We start from the raw sequence: 22319 nt of genomic DNA on the forward strand, positions 1-22319 counted from the left end.
GACCTATTTTCGACTCGTGAATATTTCCATACGTTCTTGAGGCTTTCCGTGTGGGCCTCACAAATGTACTCACGGAACAATAATTATTCGTTTGCCACACCGTAGCAGCAATGGTAATTCTGAATCATAGGAGCGCTACTTACCACAGTTTTGAAAAATGTCATTTAAAACTATTAAACGGATGGATAAAAGCATTGAAAGTGAGATCGCCGAATTAAGAATTCACCAACGGAATTTCCAAATATTTTTTCAGAAGAACAAGGAGTGATGATGTTGATATATTTCTCTTGTCCTATGGTATTCAACTCTTAAAGTTGGCGGCACTCTCAAAGGCCAAAAAAACCAATACATAGAAATAAACCGGCTGCGAAATATTCCACGTGTACTGTAGAATTGGCAGTTCGTATTGGATTATGTTTACTAACCGAGTTTCATCATTGGCTGAAGAGTTATGAAATTAAATTTGGAGTCATGTTACGGTGACGAATAGAAATCGGTGAATGCGGGGATGGTTATCGCCGTCATGATCAGTTCAGAAACTGATATTCGATATTGGTGCAGTTCTAATTACTTAAAATTTTTGTTTCTGTTTGAAATGTGGGGTCCTTGGACAGGTACCAATAGTAATAACGAGTAGGTATGATAATAACGCAGACTTTTCCAGTGTAGTGATTCCAATAGCGATGGTGAACAATGCGATACCAGTGAATAAGATTATGATACACCTATTCAATATTTGTTGTTTCAGGAGCCGAAGAGAAATATGATTTAATCTTAACTTATATGTGCTTGAATGTTAATAATCAATTTTCTGCAATGCTCTTGTGGAGGATTGTTTTCCCGTCACTGAGTAATCACTTTCCACATAATAAACCAATATTTTGTTGAATGAAACGATCATTATCACTACACAATAATTTAATGAATCCATTTGGAAGTCTATATCCGTTGTTCATTTGTAACTTAAGTTTTTCGAATATTTGCTCAGCCCATTTTTTTAATGCATCGATCTCTCAAGCTGAATGAATATTTCATATCTCAATTAGATGCATGTTGATTAGATACAAAAAAATAGAATGAAATTTTCCAAAAGACACAAAAATTATTACTGGTAAGTATGTATTGGATCCATATTATACAACTTTTTATAGCGCCACAGGGATTCAAAGTAGTTGATTCATGTTGCCTAGATACAAAAGAATACGATCGTTATGTTCAATATCACATCCACCTGGTAACTTCCTCTATGACCTAATATCTTGAAGTGATCTTGCTTTAGTTGTAATATAAAAATCCATCGATCATTATTACTAGCGCCAAATCATAAGAATATATTTTCTATAAGATAAAGATAAATTATTTAGTTTAATCTTGCACTGGTGATCAGTGTTTTGGTGCAGAATTTGACTTCCATTACTGCTTCTATTACTTTGTAGAATAACCATACATTTGAACAATACAGCTCAATTTCAAATTTACAATTCACGAGAATATTTGAAGTTCATTTCAAGCCACGTAAAATTAATGAACGTGTACTTAACCTTGAATTTCATGTCAACAATAATATTAAACGATCCACACGTTTTTCATATGCAACTGGATCGGACTGCTCGCATAAATATTAATACACGTTCAAGTAGCGGCGCAGTCAAAAAGAGCAGCCCCATGTTTTCCAATAACATTCGCACACGATTTCGGATATTCACGGATCAAAAATAGGTACCCTGTAATCAATTTCGAAAAACTTCGGCGTACTGTCATTTTTCTCAGAAAATATTTTATTATTAATTATTTTCTATTTTGTCCCCTTCAAAGTAGCCTCCTCAGATATAATACACTTGTGCCAGCGTTTTTTCGAATCCTCGAAGCAGTTCTGATATGCACTTTTTGGTATGTCCTCGAGCTCTCTCAATGATTCAATTTATTTTTGTTTGAAGGTGGTTGACAATGTTTCGTGGTGTATTTCATCAGTTCGGACTTCCATTGTCTACTATAATATAAATTGGTTTGAAATCCCTGAAAAAATCAAAAGGACTCGCCGAATGTAACAGATGTGAGTGGGTTTACAATATACAGATGGAGACAATGGAGAAGGAAGTCCACAACGAATTGCCATTCTTATACGTATTGGTAAAGAGGATCAACACTAAATGGGAAACATCTGTATATCGAAAACCTACTCACACAGGACAATATCTGAACCAGAAATCCAACCACCATCAATGGACTAAGAGAGGAATCATCAAGACTCTACTAGACCGTGCTTTCGGGCTCTGTAATACAAAGGAAGGTCTCGAAAAGGAACTTGGCATCATTAAAAATGATCTTCAACAGAATGGTTACTCCAGAGTGATGGTAGAAGACAGCAAGAGCTCCACAAAGAAGAGAAGCCGTCACAACCAGTACTTGTACTTCCCTACATCAGATGATTATCGGAAAGGATAAGAAGGATTGGGTCCAAGTATAACATCAGGACCTGCTTCAGATCTGGGAACACTATCCGTAGCAGCCTCACGAAAACTAGGCCACCAAACGCGGACTGCGATTCCAAGAATTGCATTTGCCTGATACCCTGCGAGTGCGGAGAATCATACATCGGTGAAACTAAGAGACCATTGAAAGTTCGCATTACTGAGCACAAGAAACACACACAGCGTGGAGAAACCAGCAAATCCGGAATAGCAGAGCATGTTTGGACTCATCAACACAACATCAAGTGGGCTCAAGATGAAATCATCCACAAAGAGGAACGCTGGTTTAGGAGAAAAATCAAAGAAGCCGCGTATATGTTGTCCAACAACGCATTTAGTCAAGCTAGCGTAGAGATACGTTACATATGGAAACCTCTAATCAAGAGAAAAACGACTAACTCCCGCCAAACGGTCATCTCCCGCTAAAATCCAATGAAGCGGAGGGAGGTTAGAGGGGATAGGTGAAAGTACTCGAATGACCTATAAATAGTCAGATCTCGAAGGAATAAGTCCAGTTATCACCCGAAGACGATTGTGGATACTAACGAAACGATAATAACGAAACGTCGTGACGTAACTTGGTTTCGAATTTTTTTATTTTAATTTTTTTCATTAAAAAAAATATATTGAAAAATTCATAAATTTTCATTCTTCCTACTTATGTTTCAATGTATTTTTGTTTCAGCAATTCTTCAGTCGAATATTCAGTTTTTCAACCTCTGTTTCGTGTCTCTGTTGTTACTTGGTCCACAGCGCTACTGTTGAAAAATTCATAACTTTTGATTCTTCCTACTTATGTTTCAGTGGATTTTTATTTCAACAATTCTTCACTTTCAGCCCATTATTCAGTTTTCCAACCTCACTTTCGTTTCTCTGTTGTTATTTCGACAATTGAAATTTCGAAATTTTGCCATTTTTCTTTGTCACATTTGTCATCTTCTGATGAGGGCCAGGAGTCATTTCAAACAGTCATTCAGACTAACGAAAAAGCATTAGTTATTCAACTAAATATTCTGAAAAGTTACAAATCTTGAAAGCAGAATATCTGCAATAAGCATAGAAACAAAAAAATTATATTTACTATTTCCAGTTCATTGCACTCTGTTAGAAATAGTTATCTATTTGTTTTAATTTTGGCTAACTTGCAGAAATAGTGTACAAATGAGTAACGTTAGTTAAACAAAGTCACTGGTCTCTCGATAAAAAATAAATGAAATAATAAAAATCTTTCATCAATAAAATGTCTCACTCTTGAAGTGAGACGAAATTGTCACTGTTGAGGTGTATGAAAAGTATTGTGGAAAACTTCTTACTTATTTCTGACTTACAACCAAATTATAATAATTTGCAGTTATTCTTCATTTCAAAGTGCGAGCCAAGAGACAGTTGTTTCGGCCTTTGGGCCTCTTCAGTGCCGAGGCCACCTGGTTTTCGACTGAAGATAAACTGTAGACTGACAATTATTCTTTTTTGCGTCTGCAGAAAAGGAATAATTTGCCGGAGTATTATTGAAAAGTCGACTTCATGCATCTTTTATCTAGATAAATATCAGAAAAAAGTCAGTCGAAGATCAGCTAAGTACTGCACTGATGAGGCTCAGAACCGAAATAGTGTCTACCACAGAAATGAAGAGGAATTGGAGACGGTCAGAAATTCTATTCACTTTGTTGTAGACGACTTGTAAGCTATGAATCTATTATCTCACTTATGATTCATCGAACAGTGATATGTGATGTGAACATTTGAACATCCTATCTATTAGACCTTTGATGTGTCTAAACAATAAAATGGTTTTTTAAGTAGCCTGTAAAATTATGATAGGTAGCTTCTTAGAATGGAAGTCTCTTAAGATCGGCCAAAAATAATAATCAAGTCTAATATAATAATACGTGTGAAAGTGAATTTGAAGATTCAATACTATTTTGAATATATATTGTTCACAATTAGTATACGGAGAAAGGAAAGCCGACAGAGTGGCGCCGTTACGCGTTATGTAACGAAGCGGTTTACCCGTCCATAAGAAGTTAACACTTCAAAAATCATAGTCAACAACACAAACACTTTCTTCTATTATGTTTGTACTCCAAAGATTCATTATGGATTATGGATGTGTTCAAAAAATAAGGTGAATCTTCAAATTTTGCGGGCATGGTACATTCGAATAGCGCGATTTCTTTATTTTTTTATGTTGGCACACTCGTGTCGAACATATGTTCACGATTTCAGATGTTCAGCTTAGTTACTTTGTTGGTGAGAGAGGCATGAAAGTTAGAAGGGTTTCACGTGTTCGGAAATTTTCTGCTATCGAAAATAATGAATCGAAAAATTTGCATAAAATTTTTTGTGAAAAATTGAATTGAGTACTCAAAATACTCTTAAAATGCTGACAGTTGCATAAGGTGATTGTCCTCTGAGTCAGAAAAATGTGAATGACGACGCTCCTCCTGGACGCCCCGGTACATCAAAAAACGATGAAAATGTATAGAAAGTGAAGAAAATTGTTATGGAGAATCATCGAAACACCTACAGAGAAATTGCTGAGGATGTTGGCATATCGATTGGCTCATAACATGCAATTTTTTCAGAAATTTTGGCACGAAGCGTGTGGCAGCAAAGTTGGTTCCAAAATTGCTGAATTTTGACAAAAAAAAACGGCGATCCTGATTTGCTTAACTGGAGACGAATCATGGTTATGACATAGGAATCTTATTTAAATTGAAAGAGGTATATTTTAAGAAGAGATTAATTTTCAGCTTTCTATTTTCCAATCGTTCTTCCGTTCTTTGGAATATTCCCACATTTTTTTGTAAAAAGATTGAGACGAAGGAAACCAAAAATGTTTCCCTACTATACTGAAAATTTGAAAATCATTTGGTTAGATAAGCCCTCACTATCTCTGTTCTGAAATGATCCTATCAGATCATTTCAGATCATGTCGTGATATATTAGAAAAATATATCACGACATGTTTCGCTAACACAGTGATTTGAATACTACAGGTTGCTTCTTACACTAATATTTATACACTACAAGTAACGATGATTGAGACTACCTCCAACAAATCACCAAAACCTCCACCTGTATAATTATGATCACGTGAAGCATATTACCTCACTTCTACATCAATAATAATTTGTTCTCGGTTTTTCTAAGAAAACAAGTTCAATAATGATGATCTATTCAAATACAGTTGGTCATTCATGTTTAAATTTTCAAGTTCATTAATTTCCATTGCTTCCAAATGATTCAGTTTCCAACCCTTTATTTTCCATGTGTGAAATTTAGAAATCTTCGTTAAAGATATGATTTTCTTCTAAAACATGATTTGAATATGTTGAACTTGTTTTCTTATTTACATAGCTCATATGATGTTCCTGGATTCGATTCCTAAATGTTCTGCCAGCTTGACCAATGTAATGTAGTTTATGAAATTACTATGGATCTTCATCAAGTATCGGCCGAATCAATCAGAAAATTAAAAGTTATTACACAATAATTGTTGATTTTTCTGTATAAATGTTTCCATTGGAAGGTGATGTTTTCAATTTATAATAATTAATAATTGTCACCTCCTATTCATTACTTGCTACTTGCTTATCGAGTGTGCATGAATTCGCCATTAATTTCAACATATACTATTTTCAAAATATTTTCGTGCTGAAGAAAAGAGAATTGAAACATTCTATGTTTTTTACCACTTTTATTTGTAACTAACGTTACTGCAGTTTCGTCCTATAATGAATTTTCAAACGTATGCAAACTCAAACATTAATGTAATGTATATATGTATATAAACTTCAGTAACGTTACTTACAAATAGAAGTGGTAAAAACATATAAAGTTTCAATTCTCTCTTCTTCATTATGATTTACTACCACGTAGTGACGGCTACATCCATCAATTAATTATTTTTGTATTTATGAACACTTTCCTAATTTTAACTTTCTTGTGATTCTTATAACATAATATACAATGATGAAATGAATAATTAAATATATGAACTTCTGAAATTAAATTAAAAACATGTTTTCGTACCGTTGACAAATGGTTTCAAACTTCTGAAAAATACTCGCAGTAGATTCTATATAAAATTCAAATTTTTGTTTGTACAAACTAAACAAACAAATCAGCGCATCACCTAATATTTCACCTAAATGATATATTTCAATCTGGGTTAAAATGTCATTAGGGAAGTTGTTTGTCTAAATAGGGGTTGCATGTGATAGATTACAAGGAAGTAACTGGATACACTACGTGTAGGGCCTAGGAAAAAAATGTAATATTTTCATCTCCTTTCCTTTCACTTGACAATAGTTCTTTCTCTCTCGTAGGGTTGAATTAGTGCTAGTTGTTCGAAAAAGAATTCGTATCGTCTTGCATAGTTTTCAAACATTCACAAAGTACCTATATGTTTCTGTTTACGGCCTATTTGGGTGGTATTTTGAGCCCTTGCGGCTTGAGACTGTAACAATGTTATAATAATGTACGTGCTATTTTTGGTTTTTCATTCAATATATTCCCTAAGAGCGAATAGATTTCCCCTTTTATTTTCAATTGATACGTTTATTAAATGGAAACATTAGCACTCTTTGATGCATAACATAAATATTGGTGATTGATTTTTTTATTCAAATATCTGATACAGAAAATGCACTGTAGGTTGTTTTTCAAAAATTGTTTTTATTTTTGGAATCATGTTTTTTTTCAATTCTTAACTTGAACTCAAACTCGAAATTACCAATCATTACCATTTTTCAGCTAACAAAAACCCAAAAATATGTCATCATTATAATTTAAAGACAAAACACCAGCACTATAGGAAAATCCTTAAGGCGCTCTCAGAGCGGTGCCTGTGCGAAAGTAGCGATTTACATCGGATTTGAATCGCTGGAGATTGAATACATTTCAAAAAACGTTCTCAGGAAGTTTATTCCACATAAAAGCAGTTCTCCAGATGAAAGAGTTCTTAAACAGTGAAGTTCGAATTAAACCTCAAAACAATGAGCAGCCACAGTCCGTCGCGTATTTCTGATATGTACCGCTCTTGGTGGAATCAAATATGCCAAGTCACTTGAACACCTCCCGTGAAAGCCTCTATAGAAGAGAGACAAATCTCCAACCTTTTTCGATGTTCCAGGCTGTTAAGGTGGCACGTGATGTTCGCGTCTCCAATCAGGAGGATGGCTCTTTTCTGGATGGAATCCAGAAACTTCAGAGTATGTTTGGGGTCAGAGCTCCATACATGAGAGCTTTATAAAGCATCAAAAGTTGCTGTGGTGTGTATAGTTTTCTGGTTCGGAACAGTATTCCAAGCTATTGAGAAGCAGCCTTTGCAATTCCAGCGACATGATTGTGCCAAGACATATTAGGTAGTTTCCATTTCAACTCCCAACAAACTCATCGAAGCAAAAAGCTGAAGTTTTTTTCCTGAATTTATTATATCCGGTTCGGAGACATTTGTTTTTTTGGAAAAAATCGATGCATGGGTTTTTGTGGCACTGAATTGAACCATGGATTGTTTCACACCAATTCGAAATCACTTTTAGATCCTCATAAAGATATGCAACCTCTTGCTGCCGGTGAAAATGTGCATCCGCAGCCGATGTTCTGGAATCCATAGAGAGCCATACACAGAAATAATCTAACAAGCCATAGTTGTCGAAGTTTGGCAAGTCGCAGTTTGGCAAGCAAACCACCATGCCACACACGGTCAAAGGCCTCAGAAATATCAATCGCAACAGCTCTTGGTGGTAGAATTGTGGATTTTGTAAAGTTTTGATTAACAGCTGTAGCTACCGACAGTTTCATACATCCGTATAGGAAGCTGATTTTTTTTCAACAGAAATTCACCAAATCCCATGTGGAGAAACTTTGGAGATATTTACCTGTTTCAGAAATTCATTCAAATTCATATAGATTCTGTCGGAAAGTAATATTTACCATTGTGTATTGTCCATTTAGAACCTTATGTTTTATTCGAAAATCACGTATGGGGTGGGATGTGAACCTTTTTGAACTCCGCTCTTTATAGTCCTGAAGATGAAACAATAAAGTTTCGAAACGTGAACAATGTAACAATTGGTTTTCTTCAACATTTCGACCAAATTTTCGCCAACTTAATCGAAATTATATTCAACGGTTGTCATGCTATTCAATCACTAGTTCATATATGCTACCAAAAGACACAGAGCCAGAGAGAAGTTGCGGTAGTCATTCGTGGACGTTGTATATCTGGTGTAAGAGTGTTACAGTTCTGGTAAGTGAAAGTGTTTTGTTGAATTTGTTCTATGCCAGAGGTTCCACTTCTGAATATTTCGCTTTCACAACTGGATAATGAATTGTTGGAATTTTTGTAAAATTATTGTTGGTCTAGTAACCTCGATGTCAATGAAAGTGATATTTCTCCTCTGAAATTATCAATAGTAATACCACATGATCTTTGTTACTTAGCAATACCATAAGACCGTAGAATGGAGGATATAATCTATGGCTGAATGCTCAAAGTTTGAATTCAACAAAAATAAACATCAATAGTGGGACGGTAGCAGGTTGGGTTGACCTAGGTGATTTCTTCTAGTCAATCGACCGCTGTGTGAACCGATGGTTCAAACCGCAAGGCCGAACGATCGATTTTCACATCCACTTTTTAGATTGAGTGGTATTCATAAAGATTATTTCCTGAAGTATTTCAAGCTGAATGCATCGATTATAGAGGTTAGGTTAGGTCTAAGTGAGTGAGTCTCTTCCATCCTCCACCGCAACGCGCAAGGGTTTATTGTGGCTCACACATATTCACACTCGACCAAATAAACCCAGCTTCTTAACGAAACCGATAAGTTTGTATGGTGAGTGGTCTTTCAGGTCAGATGGTAAGAGTACAGTTCTGCCGAACTCTAAAAACCTGATTTGATCCCCAGCGGGGCAGGCACAAAGTATGTGCTCTGCTGTTTCTTCATTTTTCAAACAGAGGCCTGTTAGACATCGTAGTTCATGACTACTGTAATTCAACAACTGTTTGGTATCAAGTTTCGAAGGGTGAATAAACGCCTTGGAGTGAGCCAATCCTGGAATATTCTACCATCCAGGTGTTCAATCTTTGTTTGGCAAAGCCTAAAGCGATGCCAATGACAGGTTCTAGTCCGATGAAGCTGCTTGCAATCGATTGTAGAACAAAATTTCGAATTTGATAAATTTCATTACCTGAATTACACGAAATTTCAGCAAGTACATTTTTTTGAAAGTATAATGAATATTACTGGAGTTTTTTCCCAACACCAAATCGTTATTTTTAACCCCTTGACACGTGTTTGGATCACCAAGTGATCGTGTTGGGAAAAAACTACAGTAATATTCATTACTACACCAAAGGTTCCCTACAGTGCATCATAAGTGAAAGTATAATGTTCAAATATATGAACAGAGTACGCAAATGACTAAGGTCGTGTTGAAAATGTCTCATTATATAAATAAGTTACGATTATAATCTTGAGATTTCTGGATATCATATATTAATTTAGTGGTATTCAAAAAGAACTTTCTATTGAGGGATTGTTGTCTTATTTTTGTGAGGTTATACAATTGCATTCAATGTTTGATACAATTGGTTCAATTTGATTAGGACAGTGACGGTGAGTAAAATTGCAAGACTAATGCAAGGCACCTAGATGTTAATTTCATGGCTGTCAGTTTTATCGCTGTTGGGAGGAAGCGTTGTATCGCTGTGCAACTCTGTTTTGGTGGTCTAGACTTCAATTTTTTTATCATTTTATAGATTTGAGGGAAATAATCAGTTTGATAATGATATTACTCAATATAGGCGGATGCACTGGTCTGTGCTCAGAACTTGTGGCCAAGATTTATTGTCGACGTAGGAACAATGACAAATGACATGAAACACTCGCTTGGTCAGTCAGCCAGTGGGGTATTCAGCAACTCAGAGGCATTGCGGGAATATATGCTAGCTGCCTCGATACACACAGGAAACAGAATTTGGCGTTTTTCGTTGTGGGATCATTTCACAAGGCTAGTAAGAAATCATCATCGAAGATGTAGGTATGCAAAAGGTGGGAGGCCCAGATGTGGAAAGGCCTTCAAAGTTGCTGCTTTCCTTAACGAGTTTGTACCTTGTGGTGACGGTTACATTTGAATAATTGCCATTATGATTTCTAATGAAAAAGATTATCCATACCTTCGTAAAGGAATGTCTAGCAGACCCACACGTACCATTGTCGAATTTTTGTCTCAGTTAGTATGTCACCGTAAATAAAATAAATCTGTGAATTGTAACGAGGAAGTTTCAGAGAATAATGTAATTAATCAAATATTTGTGTCAGTCAAAATATTTTATAGAAAACTGTGTCTAGATGTAAGAAATTCAGTAGAAGGATACGTTTCATAAAAACTAACCTAGCTAAAATATCTCTCGATATTAGAACAGTACACCTATCAAAAATGTTGGATAATACCTACCAGTAAGCCGAAAAAGAAAAAGAATTGGAAAAGTAAATAATAATTCAACAGTGCTACATCGTATATTTTATTTTACAAATTTTTATTTAAATAAATAAATTTAATCTTAAATAATTTGAACATTTTTGGTATAATTTTTTGGCATATACATCGTTTGTAATATAATACTTATATTCTCTATGAGGCATGATTGATTTTTTAGAAAAATATATAACAAGCTGTATTCGTTTGAAAAAAACTAACTGTTTTCCATAGACGCGATTTTTTCAAAGAATCAGTCATTCTATTTTTCAGTTACATATAATATATCAATTTTTAACACAACACTAATCTCGAATATAGTTTTTCAAATGTGTAACAAAAGTATCAGTATTGTATCGATTTGAGAATCTTCTTGCTCCAGGAGAGAAATCAATAGTCATCTTTCAGAAAGAACTTAAAGCTTTTCGGCTGTATCATTTCTTATATTCATCAAGAACTTCGGTTTTTCATTCCGTATCACTACAAAACAGGCTCCACCTATTTATCACATTTTGAATATTTCTTATCTGGGAGTGAATTCGTATCCATTTTGATGCAATCCTGTACTCCTGAAATTGCCGTTGTTGCTATAAAAACCAGGATAGTTCCCATACATTGTTCTCCCGAAATTTGGAGTTCTCATTCCCTTCTCGTTGCTATATACAGGGTTGTAGTTGTGTAACAGGTTATGAGAGTGATAAACAGGCCCGTAATTACATAAATCAGTAGAGTAGGGAGGTTGTGCTATAGAGCCCAGTCCTGCAGTTAATAGGTTCGACTGGAGTAAGGATGATGTTGACGATTGTGTTGTGTTTTGATAACGATTTTGAAAAATCATGGAAGGATGAGAAGTGTGAGATGAACTCTCTGTTGCTAAGGGTATGTGGTCCTGTGTCTCATCGTCTGAAAAATAATATGAGAGGATTATTACATTTTGTAGTTTGAAGTCAAGTGTTAATAAAGGTTTAGCGTCTGTCATATGAATAAGAAAGATCAGATTTGTAGATTTGCAAATATCATCTTAGCTATTGAAGTACCCATGTAGTTATGTTTTTTACTATAAAATACCAAAGAATACTGTGTTTTCTTATTATTATAATGATTTATTATAGGGGATGTGAAATAAATGGAAGGAGTTCTATATTGTCACTTCAGAACAGCAAGTTTTAACTTAAAGATAAATAATGTTTCATTGACTTTTTGAAAAATATCTATTGAAATAAAACATACGAAACATTCACATTTTTCAAAAATATTCAGAGTTAAACTTAGTTGTGCTATTTTTCGAGGCGTAAAGCGGGTGCTGTTTTTGATTTTTTTATCTTAGACTGGTGCAATGGCTCAGCTCGTCAACTAATCTATTGTATTTGTTTATCATAAGCATAAACGGTGCAACTATATTAATTGATTTGAAAAACATCAAAAACTTGTGAGTTGTTTCCTAACTCTGTCTGCAGGTGGCGCAGTGGATATCCCACTGAATCAACTGCAGAAAGATTTTATGACTAGCTGGAATTATATTTGTTTGGTCGTAATCGTCTTCCATGGGGCGGGAGCTCGGCGTCGTCTACATGCAACGTGCATTGGACGACCTCGAGCGCTGGTACCTCGATTGGAAGATCCGAGTAAACCCGGAAAAGACTCAGGCGATAACCATGGGGAGATTACTATCTTCTCCGGCCAGAAAAGTGAGAGTCTCTGGAAGGGAGATTGACTGGCAAGCGCGGGTAAAGTACCTCGGCCTTTTAATAGACCGTAGGCTCACTTGGAACCCGCACATCATGTACGTTAAATCCAAGATCGAGGGTCGGATAGCCAGTCTGTACCCTCTGATCAACAGGAAATCCAAGATGAGTTTAAAGAACAAAATCATGATCTACAACTCGATGTTCAAGCCTGTCATCATGTACGCTTCAGGCGTCTGGGGACAAGCGGCTCCGTCCAACATTTCCATTTTGGAAAGGTTGCAAAATAAGCTAATTAGGATGATTGTGAATGCTCCTTGGTTCGTGCGGAATGAAGCCATCCGCAGAGATTTGCAGCTGCCTTCCATTCGGCAGTCCATTCAGTCGAGGAATGAGAGAGTTTTCGAAAAAACGGAAACTCACGAAAACCCGTTAGTTAGGGAAGCCACAGATTATGCTGTAGACGACCCCTCCCGATATAGAAGGCCCCGACACTCTGTCGAATGAGGCCCTCATGTCCCCCGTTAAAGGATGAATAACTTTTTCATCCATCCCACCTCAGCCAGGTAGGGGTATCCCGTGAAGGGCGGCACTGATGTCTAAGGACTTCATGCCGTCATCCATCAGTCATGTACCCATTGGTCCATCTCAAGGCCAATGATCAGCCAAAAGGGTAGGGGAGCTGGTCTCCAAATCCTGAATGAAATCAAGATGATCGTCAGCTGTTTGGTCGTAATACTCACACCGTTCTGAGGAGACCATGTCTGATACTGATGATGGGTCAAGCACCCCGAAACCAGTGTATCGTTTGGTCGGTACGGTAATTTCTGCTTTTCTGCTTTTCATAGTGGGAAATAACTTAATATATATATATATATATATATATATATATATATATATATATATATATATATATATATATATATATATCTCAGTCAAAAAATCAAAAATCAAAACTCTGCTTTACTTTGCCAAGCTTTCGCTTCTAGTGGGAAGCTTCTTCAGGGCCTATAATTTATTGAGTTGTGGGTTTTTTGCCAATGAATGAAATTACAAATCATACTTACAGTAAAAATTAGTAAAAAACAATCAATTTAACATATAAATCGACAAAAAAATTAAACATTATTGGAGTATTTTGGTTTGACAAATGTCATACCTTCTCAATAATGTCATTTTTCAATGGGTATGATGATTTGATAATCTTTGACTCTAAAGGGAAAGTTGATTGATACAATTTTCATTATTATCAATATGATTTTTGGTGTAGTTCCAGTAAGTTACTGTATATACTGCTGAGATTATCAATGTCAGTTCTCTTATTCAGACAATTAGAAGACATTTATTTCAACCATTTCAAGAAAAAGGCGTTTGAAAAAAATATTTCCAAACGCCTTTTTCTTAAAATGGTTGAAATTATTAATAAAAAATGAAATGAAGTAAGTAATTTATATACACAAAAAAAATAATTGTGCAATAAATGTTCGAATTGGAGTCCTTCCATTTCGAGACAAATAACGGGACAATAAGTTGATCTGCAAGACCACCAGATCTTAGTATTTTGGACTATTTTATATGGAGGACTTTGACGAATAGGATTTAGGCTGGCAGAGAGATAGAAAATGGGTAAGACTCGAAATTGAGGATTTTGAATGATTTCGCAACAATGCAGCAAATAAGTGTTTTAAGGGCAATAAATAATATGAAAAACCGAGTTTGAAAATGTCTCGAACTGGAAGGACTCCAATTCGAACATTTATTGCGCCAATAATTTTTTTAGGTACCTATTTAAATTACTTCATTTCAATTTTCATTACAATTATAGTGTTCGTTTCGGATGTTATTATTGCTATCATTTTTTTTCTGCTTATTAAAACACAAATAATATATTTTTGATGTAGATAATTGTTTCAAATAATCATAAAAGGTTTCCTTATTCGAAGTTCATTGTAGAAAACGCTCAGAGCAATGGAAAAAATATGAATAGGTACCTAAAAATGAAAAAAAAACTCTCGAAAAACTCTACGATACATAGGGAGAGGTGAAAGTTGCTATTATGTTTTTATTCAACTCAGTCAACCAATTTCCAGGGCCGTAATTTAAAAGGGGATAATTCACACAATTATAATATAATCGAATATTACCGAAACATCCCGAAATATAAAATTGAATTCAATTTCTCAGTATGAAGTGAACGTCTACGATCCAAAAACTACAACAAAAAATACATTTCCGTATTTAAAAATTCAAAGATGGAGGTGGCCCAAGTGAGATGGTGGCCGTGTATAAAAGATTCATGGATATATTCTGAGAGCTCACATCAAATGCCAATAGCAAAATGTGGACTGATTTTCAATATGTCTGCGAATAAAGAAGATATAGGCAAAATCATTATTTGGGATTTTTTTGTTTTTCCTGTATATCTCCAGAATCAAAAGAGCTATATTATATTTCTTCACATCATTGAATAGGTCTCTAAAATACACAACTTTGCCACAATTCAACCGATACTCTATCTCTTATCGTTTACGAGATCCCCATGTACAGAAACGAATTTGAATAGCCCTGTATAAATTAAGAAAATACGTACTTTCATCAGCTCAAAGAAAATGATTTGATATCAGAAATATTTATAATCAGTGTTTTACTAAATATTTCAATCATGAACAACAAATGTATATTGGATATCCAATAACGAACGTCATGAAGGTAACGATCATATAATAAATTATAAATAATTTCTCTGATCATCTCATTACGAACATAATTAGTTAAACCTAATTTGATCTATTTACAGACGTCTCAGAAAACCTCAATATGACCGATTTTTGCAAATACAATCTTCACCAGGATATCTGTTTATAATTGTCATATGTATTCATATCATTTTTCATTTTTAGATGTGAAGTTCATTGAAATTTTCATCAATGTGTAACTTTGGATTCGATATGTGCACACACATATACCTACACATACTATTGATTCACGAAATAGATGTCTTCCAAGAATGCCCTGTATATTATGTCAAATGATTGCTTTGAAATATTTAAACATCAAATCAATTTCGATTTACATAAAAACTAAACAAACAATGAACTGTCTTTCTTTATTCAAATTTCCCAAATATTTGTAAACCATTTCCTGTGAATAAAGGCCCTTATTATGAAAATTTATAATCCAATCCAAACCGTTTAATGGAAAGCTTTATTTACACTGTCAAATCGAGAGGAACACATGTATCGACCCACTATATTGAAACGATCTTCTTTTTATTGGCTTCCAAGTATACTCGAAGAATATTTACGATTGGAAACATTTACCGTTATTTTCCGTCAGAAATGAGAAAACGTCCTTTGTGACTCCTGTTTAACATTTTGTGGCCGATCTGAGTAATTTATGAAGTTGGTGAGGAGCCATGTGCTGATGAAATTATAAACAAAATCAAATTTAACTACCAACAGACTTCGGTAAACTGTTTACGAAATCTTAAAACGTGAACCCTTTACCATTTTACGACTACCGATCTGTAAACAGTGCGTAATTGTGTTTAACTTTGGCTTGTTACTAATAAGTACTCTGTAAATACATTTCTGTATTGATGCTCAACTATTCAAAACATATAATTCATATATGAGAAGTAAATGAAAACCATTTTGAAACCAGTTAATAGAGTACTAAGTGTAGTTCAGGTGGTATTAATAGGCGGTATTACATACCGAGTAGGATAAGAAGCCAATTACCCATGAGCGAAAATTCGCGAGTGGACGTAATTAGCCCTTTCATCGAGTTGCGTACTATACTTTTTCTACGATTGATCGTAAAAAGGACTCGGAAGTCATTCAGGTAGCTGTAGCTACTTACGTGGTAATGATAGGATATCCTAGGAATTCTAGGTCTCCTAACTAGAATCATAATTGTGCGGCAGGCTCCTATTGTGGACTCCGTTCGTTTGTGCTTTCTTTCCGTTTTCGGCAACCAAATGTTGCCCATCTTTGCACTTGGCTACACAACACTGATAAGGCCAATAGCTAGAAACACGTGTCCGCGGTTTACCATAATTTTTTTTAAGTGCTGTTGCGAATAATCTTCCTTTTTTGAATTCAATAACAGACACTGAGACGTTTCGGCTCCTGCTTTCGAGTCATTTTCAAGAATCACTTAGATTTGTACTTACATGACTCGAGAACGCGATCGTAATCTCCCTTGTCCCCAAGTCTCGTTACTAGTTCTATGTTTGCTGTGTTCCACTCTAAGTACGAACTTAGATGATGATGATGAATCACCTGCTGGCATTACCATCACAGCAAAGCAAAAATCATTTATTCTTCTTAGAACTTAAAGACTTGAAAAACATGTTTGTTAAGGCATGTGACATTGTCTGAAAATGCGAGAATAGAGGACCCAGATGAGGCTGAGAAATGTTACTTGAACTCAGAAAGTTAGACCTATGTATTAATCGATATAAGTGGTCATGAACTATATAGACTAATTCTGCTGTAATCAGATAAAGGCACAAATTTTTCATTTGTTTATTCAAGTAACCCTTTTCTGTGTGTTATTGGAATACGTTGTGGATCGGCCAATTTCATAACATATTTCTAAGCGTTTTGATCAGTTTTGACAGCAAATAATAATACCTACTTTGTGAGAAGTTGATATTATACAAACGAATGATATTTTTATTCTTGTATTGGTTTTTTCACTCTTAATTTTTTTATTATTATTCAATTATATTATTCAATTAATTCTGATTACACTCTTCAATTGATCGAAATGTTTTTTTACAATTATGCACCCAATTTATATTGAAATATCGTATAATGATAAGCATTCAAATAAAGTCGAGTTTTCATAAGTGAGAAGAAATGTCATAATAGTTGAATTTATTTTACGTCAAATGTTCTATAACTAACTATCAATCATTACAAATATTACAACATAATGTTTTCATTACCTTTTGATACTAAATTATTTGGAGTTGATCTAGATGTTGACCTAGTTCTTTGGGTAGGATTCGGCTGACTCACTATCTCACTTCTGAAACAAAGAAAATCGTCAATATTTGTAGTATTCATTTCCAACAATGGAAAATGGTTTTCAATAGAAACGCCCATCATAATTGGTACAAAGACGTAATCAAATTCATAGCAGTCACCATTATTCATTGCGTTTTCATCATGAAGGAGCCAAGTGCCAATTTTGAGGAAATGTTTGATTTTTTTGTGTATGTGCCAACGAGACTCCAGACCAAAAGGTGCTATGTGTCTATGTTCTTCTACGTGCTATTGACGATAGAGAATGGCTCTGGTGTTCACTCTGAATTCTAATTCTATTGGAGCTAAGTGCAAGCCGCTAATGTTGTTTTGTCTTTGTCAGCTCTGAATTACATAATTACATCTAGTTCAAAGCTATTCAACTTCTATAGCTTCTAAGCCTTTACAGAATCTCCTAGAGAGAAAGAAACCTTCAAAATGAAGCAGCGTTAGTCCAAAATACGTATTCAAATAATATATTGTGAGACTTTCAAAAAAATGTTCTATTTAGTAACACAAGTAGGTAACCTATTGGAAAACCAGAGCCCAAACACAACGCATTTGTGATTCAACACCAGTCAGCGCTGTTTTGACCCGCCGTAGATCTTACTCACAAATAACCTATGTTTTTGTGACTTTTAGTTAAAATATTTTATCAAACCTTTATATTTTTTGCTATCTTTACTTAGTTCTTTAAGAGCAATATAGATGGTACATAGATCTTTCGAAAAACTGAAATAATGCATTTTTTGAGATTTTACTTACTTTTACTAGTTATCCAAAGACATAATGCCATGCAGATAATTATAAAGATCATGAATACTTCATTGCACTTGGTTATAACCATAAGTGTATAGAGAAAACAGTTTTATCTAGTTATCCTAAAAATTTTGAATTAGCAGTTAGCTCCTTTGGGATGGAATTCGATTTTCATTCTTTACTTATTGGCAATCCGTAGATACAAAAATATGTATGTGGTTCAGAATGGTGCTACATTTTATATGATTTTTTTTTACGTGATATCAATATGTTTTCGGTCCGAAGATAGCTGGTTAATTCCAACTCAGGGTTGATGGATGTTCACTGCATATCGTCTGACTTGTTTCAAGAATCACACGTTAGTCCTTAGCTCCTCAGTTTCGACTTTTTAGAGTTGTCGTTTGTTGGAGACGACAGTTGGTTAACAGAAAAACATATTCGAAACCACGCACATATTTTGAACTACGCCTAAATGCCTAAATCATCTCGGGTGATTTAAGCATTCTCATCAACGGTGGCCCCTTTGAATTCAACATAACTTAGATCTAAAAGATTATGTGGAAGTTTGATGCGCTCTTTGGAACCTTTGGTGTAGTAATGAATATTACTGGAGTTCTTTTCCCCAAGACCAAACCGTTATTTTAACACCTCGACACGTGTTTCGATCATCAAGTGATCATCTTCAAGATTGAGTTTAAAATAACGGTTTGGTGTTGGGAAAAAACTCCAGTAATATTCATATGTAGTGATCTCTTATAGCCTATGCTAATGCATTTTCAATCAATTGGTATCAACAAGTAAGCACAATTGATGTAAGTATTCAATATTTTGGAATTCAAAGGAATGTTGGTGTGAGATTACTTTGAAAGATTCGATATTAAGGCAAATGGATGTGAATGAGAGTTTCATTACAGAATTTACTAAAAAATTCCAAGGCTGGCTTTTATACATTTCAACAAGATAAAGGGACGAGACCAAAAAATAGTTCTCATTCGAATCGTATTTCTTGCCGATGGAAAATATATGTATTTGCATGAAGATAATGATATTCATTCATTATAATCTAATCTTTTTCTATACTTATAAATTCGAAAGTCACTCACTTAACACTCACTCATTCATCTCTATTTATCCGTACTGGTAAGTCCTAGGAAGCTAAATATTTGGTATATAAGTGCTTCTTAGATCTCAGATGCGGATTAAGAAAGGATTTTCGAATATTCTAACTGGGGCGCCCCCCTGGGGATAAAAGGTGGGCATATACATATGAAAATTAACTTTTTATCACGGAGGCTGAAATTTTGTATGTCCCTTCGTTTAATGCTATAGATGTGCAATAACAAAGGATTTTCAAATATCACAACTGGGGCGCCAGCCGCGGGGAAAAAGGCGAGTTCCTCACTGCTTCTCCATACCGGTATAATTTCAGAGACTGAAATTATGCATTTGAGCCACCTGAAATTTACTGGTAAGAAAAAACAGTGAAAGATAAGGTGATTTTGATTTATAAACGCTGCTTTTTTTCTGCGACTGGCAGCGCAAATAGTTAAATTATTAACCTACATTTGAATCCATACTTGAAATTCAGTCTTTTAGGAATATGGATATAGGATATAGATAAGCATCATCGATGCCTAAACTTACAATATTATCGCCCGTAGCAAAGCACGGGTAAAACAGCTAGTTTTGGTTAAATGGAACCTGAAGTACCAAACATTTCGTCTGCTAATGCGGCAGACATCATCAGTGGGATGTGCGTTTACTCCAAGGACGAAAGTTACTATATCTTGAGGTCTCGCTAACGAACGGTTTTGATATAGTTGTTCGAAAAATAGTTGTCTCATGGATCTTTCAATGATACGTAAGTAGGTAGAATCGGAAAACTCTGGCGTAAAATGAATCAGAAGAAAACACTTTTTCTACGACAGAACAAAAACACTGTCTCAATCTAAGTCTTGATCATCTTCTGATAATGCTAACTTAATTAGCGAAACGTGCCTCGGAAGAGTGTTATTGTTCTGGTGTGGGAAAAGTGTTTTCTCCAGATAGTAAGTACCAAGATTTATTTTGAATGCCCAATCCCATTAGGATATAAATCAGAAACGAATAGAATAGTAATCTTTAAGTTTTCTCAGAAATAATGAAATAATTACACATTGAAATCGAGTGTATATGGTAAGGTAGGCGGGTTGGCTGTCCTTGTTCATCTTTCACTGCCCGAACCATTGTGTATGCTGTTTTTTGGCGAGTGCATTGGCTTGGGATGTGGAGGATGAGCAAACCGGCCATCGAATACCTGCTTGCACGCAGCCCCGCTGAATACGGGAATGATAGAATCACTTGTAGTTTTGTTATCACCTAACTAACTAATGGCATCCCAACGATGGCTTGATCTTAAGGTGTGTGTATCCGTGCCGAGAGGATGACAGCTTATCAGCTGTCTCTACGGAACCTTCGAGATACCGGATGCCCTCTCGTCGTAGCATCGCCTTGTCACGGTAATGCGGGGCTCTGCCGTGATTGACCTTCTTTCCCTAGCTACTCGCTACTTTCTTGGACAGAGTAAACTTGAACATTTTTTCTGGCGCTGAGTCTATTGAGGAGATGAATGTCGAGTTTACGACTCCAACTGACCTCCCTGTAAATTTAGTTCAGAAGTGAGAGCTTTTCAACTCCCCAACTCCTTATCCAATAACTGAACGTAAAAAAAAGGTTTAGTGGTGCAGCCAGGAAACGACTGAGTCGTCTTCTCAAGAGCTTGGAACCTTATAAAACCGCCTTGCACCAAATTCTTGAGCGGCGTACGCAGAATGTGTCTCAGGTGGAGAAACAAACCCCCCATGAGCAGGTTAGCAAAAGTGTGCGTTCAAGTGATGATTCTTCAAAACCAGAGGCGAAAGAGCCTTGCACGGTTGAATATATGGCATCGTCAGGTATAGCTGAGGTGCAAACACCCTCATATGGGAAGGTTGTCGCGGGTATCACTGTGGAAATCATGCACCTTGACTATCCGACTACCTCATTAACGATGAAACAGCAGAGCATATACTTTGTGCCTGTCCCGCTGGGGATTGAATCAGGTTTTTAGAGTTCGGCCGAGCCATACTCTCACCATCTGACCTGAAAGACCACTCACCATACAAACTAATCGGCTTCTTTAAGAAGCTGGGTTTAGTTGGTCGAGTGTGAATAGGTGTGAGCCACAATAAACCTTTGCGGGTTGCAGTGGAGGGTCGATTAGACCCACTTACTTTGGACATAACCCAACCTAACCTATATGGTGAGATAAGTTAAATATTTCATGAAGTGCACATTTGAATGAATATATCAGGTATCATTTTAGAATATGTTCTCTTCAGATCTTCAGATCACCTGCTTCTTCAATATTCTTTGGCAACTTATTGAATTCATTAAAGCCTTCAATATATACTGAAATTGGATTTAAACAGAAATTGTACAGATCTTTATCGTCTGATCTTTGTAATTCACCTTAATAAATCAAAACTCGCGGACCTTAATTCATTTCTAATTTCAAACAGAACCTCAGAATAAGAATCCAAGGGTTATAATTTGAAATGTTACTGAAGCTTGAACTAATAAAGTCACTCGTAAATACTTTGGGATGGCGGTCTTTCTAATAATTTGAGGTAATTTGCTCGTAAACACCATAAAACAGTTCGTCTCGGTAAATTATTTGACAGCCAGAGCCCACTGAGACATCTTAAATCCATTTGAAATCCGACTTAAGACACTTTACATGGCTTGCTTTGAGTTGTGGAAAACAAACGCTGGGCGGTGTATTTTTAGACAAATTAGACGCCAGTGATATTTATTGTTATCATTGTTCTGCAGTTATTTATTGGCTCAGAGTAGTTGGCAGA

At 35.5% G+C, this 22319-nt stretch overlaps 1 protein-coding gene across 1 annotated transcript in view; it reads right to left on the minus strand.

Moving 5' to 3' along the window:
• Window positions 1–10994: 10994 nt before the first annotated feature.
• Window positions 10995–22319, minus strand: part of LOC111516300 (uncharacterized) — a 51461-nt gene continuing 40136 nt past the window's right edge. The window contains exons 8-9 of the mRNA XM_074184065.1: window positions 17601–17683; window positions 10995–11864 (exon numbers count right to left, since the gene is read on the minus strand). Of these exons, the coding sequence (XP_074040166.1) occupies window positions 11485–11864; window positions 17601–17683 (463 nt within the window). The 3' untranslated portion in view covers window positions 10995–11484. The remainder of the gene's footprint in view (window positions 11865–17600; window positions 17684–22319) is intronic.

The sequence above is a fragment of the Leptinotarsa decemlineata genome, unplaced genomic scaffold (assembly GCF_025532065.1).
Source record: "Leptinotarsa decemlineata unplaced genomic scaffold, Ldec_3_MD MMD2_tig00026354_RagTag_RagTag, whole genome shotgun sequence".
NCBI classification, from domain to species: Eukaryota; Metazoa; Arthropoda; class Insecta; order Coleoptera; family Chrysomelidae; genus Leptinotarsa; species Leptinotarsa decemlineata.